The sequence below is a fragment of the Bidens hawaiensis genome, unplaced genomic scaffold (genome assembly GCF_021521415.1).
Source record: "Bidens hawaiensis isolate Kalapana, Puna unplaced genomic scaffold, B.hawaiensis_p1.1 tig00031122_1, whole genome shotgun sequence".
Lineage (NCBI taxonomy): Eukaryota > Viridiplantae > Streptophyta > Magnoliopsida > Asterales > Asteraceae > Bidens > Bidens hawaiensis.
Window position 1 is genome coordinate 147086 of NW_027495220.1, and position 11801 is coordinate 158886.

The 11801-nt window shown below is 33.2% G+C and overlaps 1 protein-coding gene and 1 pseudogene across 2 annotated transcripts; one reads left to right on the top strand and one right to left on the bottom strand.

The window, feature by feature from the left end:
• The first annotated feature begins 211 nt into the window (after positions 1 to 211).
• LOC143581632 (protein ZINC INDUCED FACILITATOR-LIKE 1-like) lies at positions 212 to 4399 on the top strand (annotated as a pseudogene). The gene is made up of 16 exons (XR_013143861.1): positions 212 to 303; positions 375 to 432; positions 630 to 733; positions 815 to 917; positions 990 to 1043; positions 1152 to 1214; positions 1624 to 1673; positions 1801 to 1876; positions 2130 to 2312; positions 2451 to 2538; positions 2640 to 2725; positions 2918 to 3025; positions 3431 to 3475; positions 3575 to 3663; positions 3777 to 3817; positions 4022 to 4399. The product of XR_013143861.1 is annotated as a protein ZINC INDUCED FACILITATOR-LIKE 1-like (transcript).
• Positions 4400 to 4958: 559 nt separating this feature from the next.
• Positions 4959 to 9343, bottom strand: LOC143581633 (CBBY-like protein). Its single transcript, XM_077064380.1, has 11 exons — positions 9063 to 9343; positions 8923 to 8972; positions 8797 to 8860; positions 8678 to 8726; positions 8535 to 8603; positions 8164 to 8225; positions 7164 to 7244; positions 6860 to 7014; positions 6673 to 6757; positions 5494 to 5637; positions 4959 to 5375 (listed from the first exon to the last, which is right to left on the bottom strand). The coding sequence occupies exons 1-11, from the start codon at positions 9329 to 9331 to the stop codon at positions 5273 to 5275; spliced, it is 1131 nt and encodes a 376-aa protein (XP_076920495.1). The 5' UTR covers positions 9332 to 9343; the 3' UTR covers positions 4959 to 5272.
• Between the last annotated feature and the right edge of the window lie 2458 nt (positions 9344 to 11801).

The following is an 11801-nucleotide window of genomic DNA, read 5'->3' on the forward strand; positions in this document are numbered from 1 at the left end:
ATTAAGTTGAGAGCATTAATTTGTAACAATCATTAATTAATTTTGTAAAACATGGGTGGCAGTGAGGTTAACAAGACTCAATAAGCGTACTAATTAAATAATGAATAGAAATAATCTTCAATTCAAACTTATAGATAATAATAATAATAATATTCCTGCATCAAAACCTTACATTAAAAACAATTTCTTACGGCTCGTAGAGCTTGGAATAAATTTATCTTGATGTTATATGTCTGACTTGTATTTCATGATTTTGTCTCAGCACTGCCAATATCGTCTCTCTTTCCGTTTCTTTATTTCATGGTAAGTATGTTCAAATCTGTATTTTCATTGTTTCCCAATTTCAATATTTATCTTGATTGATTATATTGTAGATAAGGGATTTCAACATTGCAGAGGAAGAGGACATTAGTTACTATGCAGGCTATGTCGGTAAGCAAGATTCGGATGCATTGAAAGTGATTATGTGATATTTGTAGGATGATATAGTATTAATATAATCAGTTGTAATAATATGAGCTGTGTGCGTAGGATAGTGTTTGGATAAATAAATCAGATTTCCAAATTGATTACATGAATGAATTTGAAAGCCTGCATATCTCATATATATGATGATCAACTTTATGAAGGGTCTGCATATATGATTGGAAGGGTTCTGACATCTGTCTTCTGGGGGGGTCGTTGCTGATCGATACGGGAGAAAGCCTGTTTTTATTATAGGCACTTTAACAGTGTTCGTAACTACTTGAGCAGTTATTATTTTGCCCTTATATGTTAATTGTTGTTATAATCTTGTAATTTTGATCTTATTCAGGGTTATTTTCAACACACTTTTCGGGTTTAGTGTCAACTATTGGATGGCTATCATTACAAGGTTTCTTCTTGGCTTTCTAAATGGGATACTTGGACCTATAAAGGTAATTATCCTTATTTAGTTTAGATGTTGTGTATTCATGTCGCTTCTCTGCTGATTCGTTTGCTATAAACAGGCATATGCAATTGAACTTTTCCGTGAGGAACATCACGCTTTAGGATTGTCATCTGTAAGCAATCAGGCCCTTTTCTTTTCTTACGGCGTTAGCTTCAACTTGATGCATTTTTAAATAGTCATTACTGTCTATTAATACAATGGTTTGTTACCTCTGATACAGATTAGTACAGCATGGGGGGTAGGACTGATCGTTGGTCCGGCTTTGGGGGGTTTCCTTGCACAGGTTTCATTATAAAATTCATATTGCCTTGAGGAAATTACACTCTTATTGATCGTTTTGCATCAGTTTTAAATTTTAACATGCTCCTTAAAGCTGAGCAATTAAAGAGTACATGAATAAGGGTATTGCATCATTTAGCAGATTCAAGGCTCAATTTAAAATTGATTGTTTGCTAAGTGTTACAAATGAAGGAATAAAAAAATGTTATTTCTACTGCATGTCTCGAGCATATAATACTTGATAACTAATTGACTTGACAGTTGTTCTTGATAACAAAAAATAAATAAATAATACAACTTTCAAATGAAAAAATGCATTCATGGCGATGCTGATTTGAAAAGAAATACTATTATTTGCTACATTTTCTCTTTTACTCTTTCCTTCTAATTTTTGTGCTTGTTTTGAAATTAAGCCTGCAGAGAAATATCCAAGTCTAGTATCTCCAGATTCACTATTTGGGAGGTAATGTTACACTTATGTTATTTGTTAACCTTGTTAATGCTAAAAATAAAATATAAAAAATTGTTGTTATATTTATGCGAACTCAGTTTTGAACGCAAACCAAGTTTAACTGTGACTTGTGATGCAGATTTCCGTACTCACTGCCTTGCCTTTGCATCTCCATTTTCGCACTTTTTGTGACCATTGGTGTATTTTGGCTTCCGGTACTGTTTTTTTCCATTTAACATTTCCTTAGTACCTATGTTTTAGTGAAAATGAGGAATTCTTTTGATCTAAGGAAATATTTTCAAGGATAATATGTTAAGATTGTTTGGTAAAACCATCAAAGTCTGAACATGTGTTAAAAACAGATTGAAGCTTTACTTTTGTGGCCTCTCTTTATTTCTCTGAACATTCATCTTGTACGATTTCATAATCTTAATTCAACTCTTATCATATAATGTTCTAAAATTGCAGGAAACATTACACTTCCATAAAACAAATGAGTTGGAGTCTGCTTCCAACATACCTGATAATGCTGAGGAAACAACCGATGAGAATAAAGATTCTTCTTGGATTAGCCTACTCAAGAACTGGCCATTAATGTCCTCTATCATTGTCTATTGTGTATTCTCACTTCATGACATGGCTTACACTGAGGTAGATATAAAAATCTCATTATTGCAAATAAATAGCTTTCACAAATGAGCAATTTCTACCTTTATTTCTGTTAAATATATATATTAGCTTATAAATATTTCTTAATAGGTGTTTATTTATGATTTTGATTGTTGATAGATTTTCTCATTATGGGCTGTTAGCCCTAAAAGTTTGGGAGGACTCAACTATACTACTGAGGATGTTGGCACAATTCTATCTATCACAGGTGACAACTTACATACCAACTCAAAGTTGTTATTACTGAAACAATAACTATCAAAACTTGACATGTCATTGCAAAGTAACCATAATTTAGTGTTGTTGCAGGGGTGGGCCTTCTTCTTTTCCAAACCGCATTGTATCCAGTTGCAGAGAGGATGCTTGGGCCCATAATGGTAACTCGCATTTCAGGAGTAAGCACTCTTCCTTCGGACTTTGGAAGTCAAATTTCTTTTGTATCATTTTTTCTACACTTATAACACATATTCTTCTTCGTTTATAGTGGTGGTTCTACTCTTTAGTTTCATTACATATATTTTATGTCCATAATTTTTATTATATTTTAAGTATTAGATAATTTGATTAACACAATATTTGTTTTGTAGATTTTGTCTATACCTCTACTGACAAGTTATCCATACATAGCGATGTTATCCGGCTTCATGCTCTTTTTCACATTAAGTTGTGCTTCGATTGTGAAGAGCATTTTATCAGTAAGTTTTCAAGTGACTATATATCTTTTAATCTAGTACTTATTTTTGTAATTTTAATTCGTTAGCTGCTATTTATCACTTAATTTAAGATATGAACACATTAATAGTACTTGGTTTGAATACGAGGGGCTTACTTTTGTTCTTATAAACAGGTACAGTAATTTTCATCATGTGATTTGAAAATATGTTGACTTGTGCTATGTATTATTAATAACGGGCCATTTTATAATACTAAAAATTTATGTGAAGAACAATGGGTAGACAATTAAAAGTCGTGCGTAAATGTTGTTATAAATATATCCGATAATAGTATATATATTTGTGGAATTTATAAAATGGATAAAAGTATGTTTGCAGCTCTACGAAACTGTTTAATCATTCTAATTTTGTTTCTTTATTGACCAGGTGTCCATCATTACTGGGACCTTCATGCTGCAAAATAAAGCTGTGGTAATGATCATAGTTACTAAACTTTTTTTATCTTTCAAAGGTATTTTAAAATGTATATAAATTCTCTTTTATATTGATACAAAATTACATGAACTACAGGATCAACACCAAAGAGGCGCGGCCAATGGTATTGCCATGACTTTGATGTCAACTTGTAAAGCAATTGGTCCTGCATGTGGTGGAGCACTGTGAGTACTTTTTTTTAATAATTTCTTAAACTGCAAAAACTCACTTTAATCATGTATTTGTATAATTCTTTTATCAACTTTTGTCACATTATGTTATTTTTCTTTTTCTGTAGTTTGTCATGGTCTCAAAAGAGAGAAAATGAGCATTTCTTCCAGGTATATGCTTTCACTATGCCTCATTTATACACAAATAGCTGACTAAATAAGTTGTTTTTGTTATTTTTGTTTCTAATAATTGTTTAGCCTAAAAGATTAACTAAAAAAGCAAGTCAAACGAGTTGAAAGTTGTCCAAAACTTATTCAAATGATGTCTCTTATTCCTTGTAAATTGGATTATATTTAATGGCTTATGCAATTGCAGGTGATCAGATGATATTTTTCATCTTGAATGTGGTTGAGGGAGTTGCGGTTCTGCTGACATTCAAACCGTTTTTGATTACAAACCATTACTAGTCCATCACAAACCATGTATTTTTAGTCAAAAAATCATTTCATTTGATAGCTTAAGTTGAAAAGAGAGGGCTGTGCTGGAAAAAAGATACATTTTAAACCATATCATACTAGAAACAATTTAATATGCAAGTTTGTGGATTAAAACTCTTTCTATGTTTTAAATGTCTACAACATTGCCATGTCTCAACTCACCTGCTGCTCGTGTTTTGTTGCAGTCTACACTCGTTTTTGGCTGAACTGTTGCTCATAGTGAGCTCGTTCATGTTCTCTAATTTCTGTTTATTTTTATTTCTTTTTTTTCCTCATTAATATTGTTATCAAATCTCTCATACGCAATTCACTTCTCAAATGTTATTGCACTTAAAAATCGGTCTTGTGTTGGGTCACATGTTCGATTAGGTAATCGTATAATTTGATAATTTCCAACAAGCCATTATAAACAGCCATTCAAAATCGTCCCAATAACCAAACCGACCAAAATCCACTGCCGTCAGATTACCACCACATTCAGTTGGTGATGTTGAACCGCTGCCAAAAACGGACAACATATTGTCGTCGGTACGTCCAGGCACCCACAATTCCAGATTGTCGTCACTGCAATGTGATCCACCACCAGCGCAGCCATTTGGAACCACCTCCTGCTGCTTCTAAATCTGGCTCTCAAGCTTAAATACTTATTGGTCAACTCATAATATTTTAACATTCACTCACTCCAAAAACCAACCATGTAACATTTAAGTAAAGCACGGAACCAAAGATGTAATTTCTCTTATCTATAAACCAAAAAGTAATATTAACATTCCACAAGGACTATCCATGTATTTTATTACTATTTTTTCATATATAGATAATACATGTTAGGTTTAGGGATTAATATGGTGTTTAGATCACAAGCTCAAACTCATTTAGGCTTGAGCCGGAATCCATTTAAACTCAACTCGATTCAAAGCATTTAAAAAAACTTTCATGAATGTATATGATCATGAACATGGTCAGTTTCCGTACTTGTCACCAATTTTAGGAAAATGTACCAGAATAAAAGATTGTATGATGAATCATCTTAAAACACACCAAGTGAAACACAGAAAATATACACATAACAACCCAGGTTATATTCATCTCCAACAGTTGTTACCCAAACAAAACCGGGTGACATTCAGGAAGATCTGATGAGACGTAGTCGTTTCAGAGTTAAATCCGGAGCACCAAAACTATCAAGCACGGCCTTTGCAGAAGGAAACTCGGCCCTAGATGTCAATCTGCAACATAATCCAGGGTCAACTTTGGAATTGATAAAAGTTGGTTACTTGTTTGTGATTTATATATATAAAAAAAAAGCATGTAAAGATATAAACTTAATTATCAATTTTAGAAAACCTGCTGCGAAGAACGACACATGGCATGCCGATTTGCTCGGCTGCAGCGACCCCAGGAAGACTTCCAGCAACAAGAATACAATCGGGAACGGATACTTGTGCATATTCAGCTCCTGCTTTCAGTGCAGCCACAATTTTCTGCATGCTGAATGTATAGATACATCATACAAGACATCTATATGTAATTGCTAAGAGCCACAATTTTCTGCATGCTGAATGTATAGATACATCATACAAGACATCTATATGTAATTGCTAAGGTTTTATACAAGTCGAACCAATAATAAACAAGGAACAAGAAAAACAGTCTAAACTAGGCCTGTAAATGAACCAATCAATGGGAAGTTCGTTTATCTAGTAAATGAACCAACATGGTCATGAACAAAAGTTGTTTAGTTAGTTAAACGAACGAACATGAACACAACTCTAGTTCATTCATTTATGTCCGTTATTGCATATGTTTAAGTTCGTTCGTTTATACATTCATTTTGATTTTTTAAGACCATTACAATTTCGTCTAATTTTATAAAACTAAAATATCACCAAATATAATTTAGTCTAGATTTATGACCGTTTTAGGCCCAGCAGATTGATGTTCATGTTTACTTTTAATGAGTTTATGATAGGAATGATAGGAATCATATTCTAGTTTTAGTCCTAATTGTCATTTGTCTATTTTGAGAAGGGGTTAAGTGTAATTATACTTTTATAAATAGGTATCAATAGCCAATAGAGAGGAGAGAGTATGTTTTAGGTTTAAGATGGCATTGCCATGGCTCCCGTGTATGCGGTGAGAGAGGGCTAGGGCCGGGAATATCTTGTAATCTTTCTTTACGTTTATAATAAAATAACCGTTCTTCCTTTTTATCCTACATCTTCTCTAAATTCAAATCTATAATCTATCAAACCCTATCAGTTTACATTCAATTATGTTTGTTCATCTATGTTCAGTTACATTAATTTGTTTGTGTACATTTACGTTCGTGAGCCATTAGTTTATGCTATTAAAAAACGAACATGACCACACTCATTTTCTTAACGAACAAGAAAACACTGTTAGCTTATTTGTTCATGTCCGATCGTTCGTTTGATTGAAGTTAAACGAACAACCATGCCCCGTTCGTGTTTTTTCGAATCATTTACAAGCATATTCTAATTTCTAAAGTAAAGATACACCTACCTTTCACTTGAAGTTGTATCAATGTCAACACTCAGTTTAAGCACGGACGCGACCTCTTTAGCAACTTTTTGCTTCTCAGTAGATGCTGTTCACCCAAAAACCACTTCCTCATCGTCATCGAAAGCTTCTATGAATATATGTGTGCGTGTGAGTATAGATATATATTGCAAAAACAATTAAAGATTACCTGCTTTTCTTGCTTCATTAAGTAATTGTTCATCCAAACTAGAAGTTACTCCTTTACCGAGTACAAGCTGCCCATAAAAGCTCTGTTCTACCTCTTGTTGACCAACAACTTTTATCTTTGACATTCGATCCTCACCAAGTCTTTCAATAATGGGCCTGGAAATCATTTAAACAAGAAAAGACTAATGCTTTTCAGTATCCCTTTTCCGCATTATTATATAAATAATATCCCCGTGCATCATGTTTACAAGTTGGAAGAATCAGAAACTTCAAGTAATCATATGAATGTAAATACGAGTATTGACCTTGCTACATTTTCACCATTTCTACTGTAGGCGGCTAGTACAACAACAGGAACACCTTCGTCAAGTGCATCATCGATAAATCTGTAGATGGAAGAAAAGCCATTATTATATTGAAAAGTAAGGTTATCATTGCAATATAATGGCTAGACAAACAAATATTTAATCAAAAGCCATACAGAGTGACAATTCCCAACAACTTAAAACAGAACAAGAAACCCCACAAAAAAAATAATCAGGTGTTCGGTTTCCATATCTAAAAACGTTTAACAAACAAATTGTTCGGGTTTACCTGTTTAACACAATTAACTAAACGGATGGTCTTTGGGTTGACCTGTTTAAACCGTTTAAATTTTGACCCATCAACCCGTTTAGAATGTAAATTTTATAAAAATTAATGGGCCAAACCGGCCCATTTACAACGTTTCACTCGTTTATATCAATGGGTTACACAGGTCGTGTTCGGGTTACACGATTTAAGTGTGTTCGAGTTAGATTTGATGTCTTTGACACGAATAAATATATGGGTTTTGTTCAGGTCAACCCAAAGACCATGTCTATCACCAAGACATACACGGCTCGACAATAACGTGAACAAAACTTTGTAGTCATAACTTGCTGCTTTACAATAATATATGGAGGAGCTATATAAAAAATTAAAAAAACTTAAATCACATTTGTACGTTGTATAGAGTGATGTCATGTTTAAAATTAATCCAAGTAAAAAGCACGTGCATATAAGGATGAGATCCTACTAGGCTAAAGTTTTAAGAAAATCATCTCGTTTTACAATAGATCTCTATGGTTGCATTCAAAAAGCAATATACACCTACATTATTACTATATATATATATACTATTGGAAACCTGTTAAGCATATCACGAGATTAACAAATTACAGTAATGTCTTAATGGCAAAAAAAAAGAACCATAGCTATCATCTATAACAGAGGCACACTTGATTAAAATATAAACATCTATATAGAAGTGTTAAGACAACTCACTCTTCAGCACCAGGTCTTAGAGGCAAAGATTTTGACATGACAAGTTCTTCCAATGCGTTTTGCTGCCAACAAGTCCCATTGTCTTGGCACATCAACAACAAAAAAGAAAAGCAATAACCATAATAATAATAAAAATAAACTTTGATGAGTAAAATTATACAAATTATAGATATTTTTGAAGTAATCCTAGTTAAGTAGACAAATGTCAAGTGATCCTCTCATCAATATCATATTATGCACCTATAGGCCTGTTATTACAAACTACATAACCATTATACCACACTACAGATACAACATGATGAAAAACCATACAAATTATGTGAATTTTTAAATCACAACAAATTAAAAACCAAGTAAAAAGATAATCATACCTTATCTTTGAGAACTCTTTTCATGAAACTTCCTTTTTCATTAGTGGGGAGCGAAGTAGGCCAGCCTATCTGAGAAACGGATTAGCAAACGCAAACGGCAGGCCACAGAACGACAATATATGTGAAATGAAATATATGACCACCTTATTAAAGTAGAGAGTTAGCATTTCCTCCTCACCACCAAAGCATTTCCTAGAAATAGAAAGTATAGAATGAGCAACAGCAGGAAACACGAATAGATGAGGGAGAATGGAAATCACACCTTAAGAGATCTAAATAGATTGGTTCAGTCCAATTAGCACAATCCAACCCCATTTTCTTAAATGCTGGAGAAACACAAATTGTCAACAAGTTATGAAGCTGCTAAACTAGCAATTGACTGGCTCACCTAAATTGAAGGCCTGACGGTGGCAATCGCGGTATACGTCCATCAGAACACTGAAAAAACACAAGTTAATAAATATCAAGATTAAGTTTTTACTTAAAAAAAAGTGTATAAAGTGCGAATTGTTAATGAAATAGTAATACCCTTCGACTTCAAGAAGAAGTGCGAGTTGTTGTTTAGTTGAATCATCGGAAACATTTGCAGCAGCATCAGCATTAACCCTAAAACTCTTGGACTGTTTGGTTTTGTGGCGACAAGTTGTTGTTGGAGGAGGTGAAATAATAATACTAGTAGTAATAAGACCCCACTTTCTGTTGTTGTTGTATGATGACTTCAACACGCCGGAGCCGGCGGTGGGGATGACGGCGGTTGGAAAACGGAGAGTAGGAGTTTCTAAGGCCGGTAGCCGCATATTTTCCTACTCTTACTTAGATTACGCTACGCTACGCTACGCATCTAAAATAAAATGCCAGAATTATCTATTCAATCTTTCCTAATAAAAGACTATATCAATTCATTCATTAGCATTAACAGATACATCAAAATAAAAAAATTTTAAAATTAATTTTGTAGGTTTGTTAGAATAAAATTTTAAAATCACAGGTAATTGCAAATTAAAGAAGATAAAAATGCATTATTGTCGAAGAATTTGGATTTGTATGTATGATAAACTACAAATTGTTTTTTTAAGCTAGGATTCGAGCAACAATGTATAATTTTTTTATATAAGATTGGTTTCAAATTTGGATTTAAAATTTTCTCATATGTATTTGAATTCAGGAAAATATGTATTTTCTTAATTATCTCCAAGCATTCTGTATAAATATAGCAAACATGAAGAATACATATTATATATATTTTGGTGTTTAACATTAAATTATTAAAGTTAAATATTATAATTATAATCTATGTCTACCGATTTACTATATGTCATTTATTTATATGATATTTTGTGTAGTTTAAAGGGTTTTAGCCATAAGAAAATCAATATTTATTTTTTAATATTTTCTTCTATAATTCAGACCAAAATGTTTCAGAAACATATATTTCCACATTAATATAAAAAATAGTTAATCCAGTTAAAAGTCATTTACCATGCTTCCAACAAATCCGAAATCTTTGATTTTTTTCTATAAGTTGTTAAATTATATATATATATATATATATATATATATATATTATATATATTGATTAATTAAATATTCCAACAACTCCAACAATATTAACTAATAACACAGGATTAGTATTCAAAATTTAAATATTCTTTATCCAATACTTTCAACTATTATAAATATGAATCACTACTTTCACTTTATGCAACTTTAATTTTTCTAATATTCTGCTAACTCAGAATAATCACTTTTATTTGAACATGGCATTAAGGTTAGTATGTCCTTATCATTTTCCATTAATATGAAATGAAAAAATCATTTTCTTATTATAAGGCCCCGTTACCGGTGCCTCACTTTAACGTTGGATTTACTCATAAATGCGGTTCTAAATATCAGAGTTAATAAAAACTTTCGCGGAATAACATAAAAGTCAACCATTCATTACAACATCCATAACGTGTCTTTCAAAAACATAACATAAAACATAGCATTTCAAACATCACCACAATCTCAAGATGCCAGCCTCTTCGAATCCTGCCATGTGTCTTCCTCAAGCCAACTGCCTCAGTCGATTAGCCTGTGTGCATACTAAAAGTCAGCTACGCTGAGTGGGTTCTAGTTAATCATACAACATACAAAACATTCACATACTAGCATATGCACCCGGAGGTACATACCTTCATATCTTCTTACACACTTACTTACATACGCACTTTCATTCTTTCTTTCATACTTACTTACATACTTTCATTCATACATATACGTTTTAAAGAGCATTCCGCCTTATAACCTTCGCCGATGTTATTAGGGTCGGTCCCCTACGTTCGCCGATATTATTAGGGTTGGTTCCCTACATTCGCCTATACTATTAGGGACGGTTCCCTTCATTCGCCGACATTATTAGGATCGGTTCCCTTCATTCGCCGACATTATTAGGATCGGTTCCCTTCATTCGCCGACATTAGGGTCGGTTCCCTTCATTCGCCGACATTATTAGGGGCGGTTCCCTACATTCGTGCTACTATAACATACCTGTCGTTTACATACTTTCCTTGACAATACGTGCAATCTCCGAAGAGCGTTCACGTACCATCAACATATCATACATACATTATTCATACATCATATATATTCATACATACATCATTCATACATCATACATATCAATCATGCCTGTAACTACCACTTGACGGCACATGCAATATCCGAAGATCGTTCACACACCGTCAAGCAATCATCATACATAAATCATACAAGGCATACACTTACCACTTAGGGTAAGTGTATTAACTATCACATCGAGTATGCACACAGCCCCGAAAACATAACAAGGAAGTGGGGATAGAAACTCACCTCAATGCGGTTGCGTTCACTGTTTACAGTTATTCTCTTCTTGAGCTGTGCACGACTAACTGTATAATAATTACTCGTATCAATTATCTATTACTAGCCATATCACTAGCTTATTTGTAATTAATTCATTTTTTTCTAAGTTCAGGGACCATTCTGTCATTCTGTTAAACTTCTAATTCGTTACTTTGGTCTTAGCGAATTGGACTTTCTAATTCGTTATCTCTGTTAACGAATGGTCTTAACGAATCAAGGGTAATTCGTTACCCTTTTCCCTTAACGAATCGGATAAAGAATCAAGCCTAGTTCGTTAGGCTTCCTTATGCGAATCAGCTAAAGAATCACCCTAAGTTCCCCTAGCGAATCAACTAAAGAATCACCCTCCGATTCGCTAAGTTCCCATAGCGAATCAGCTAAAGA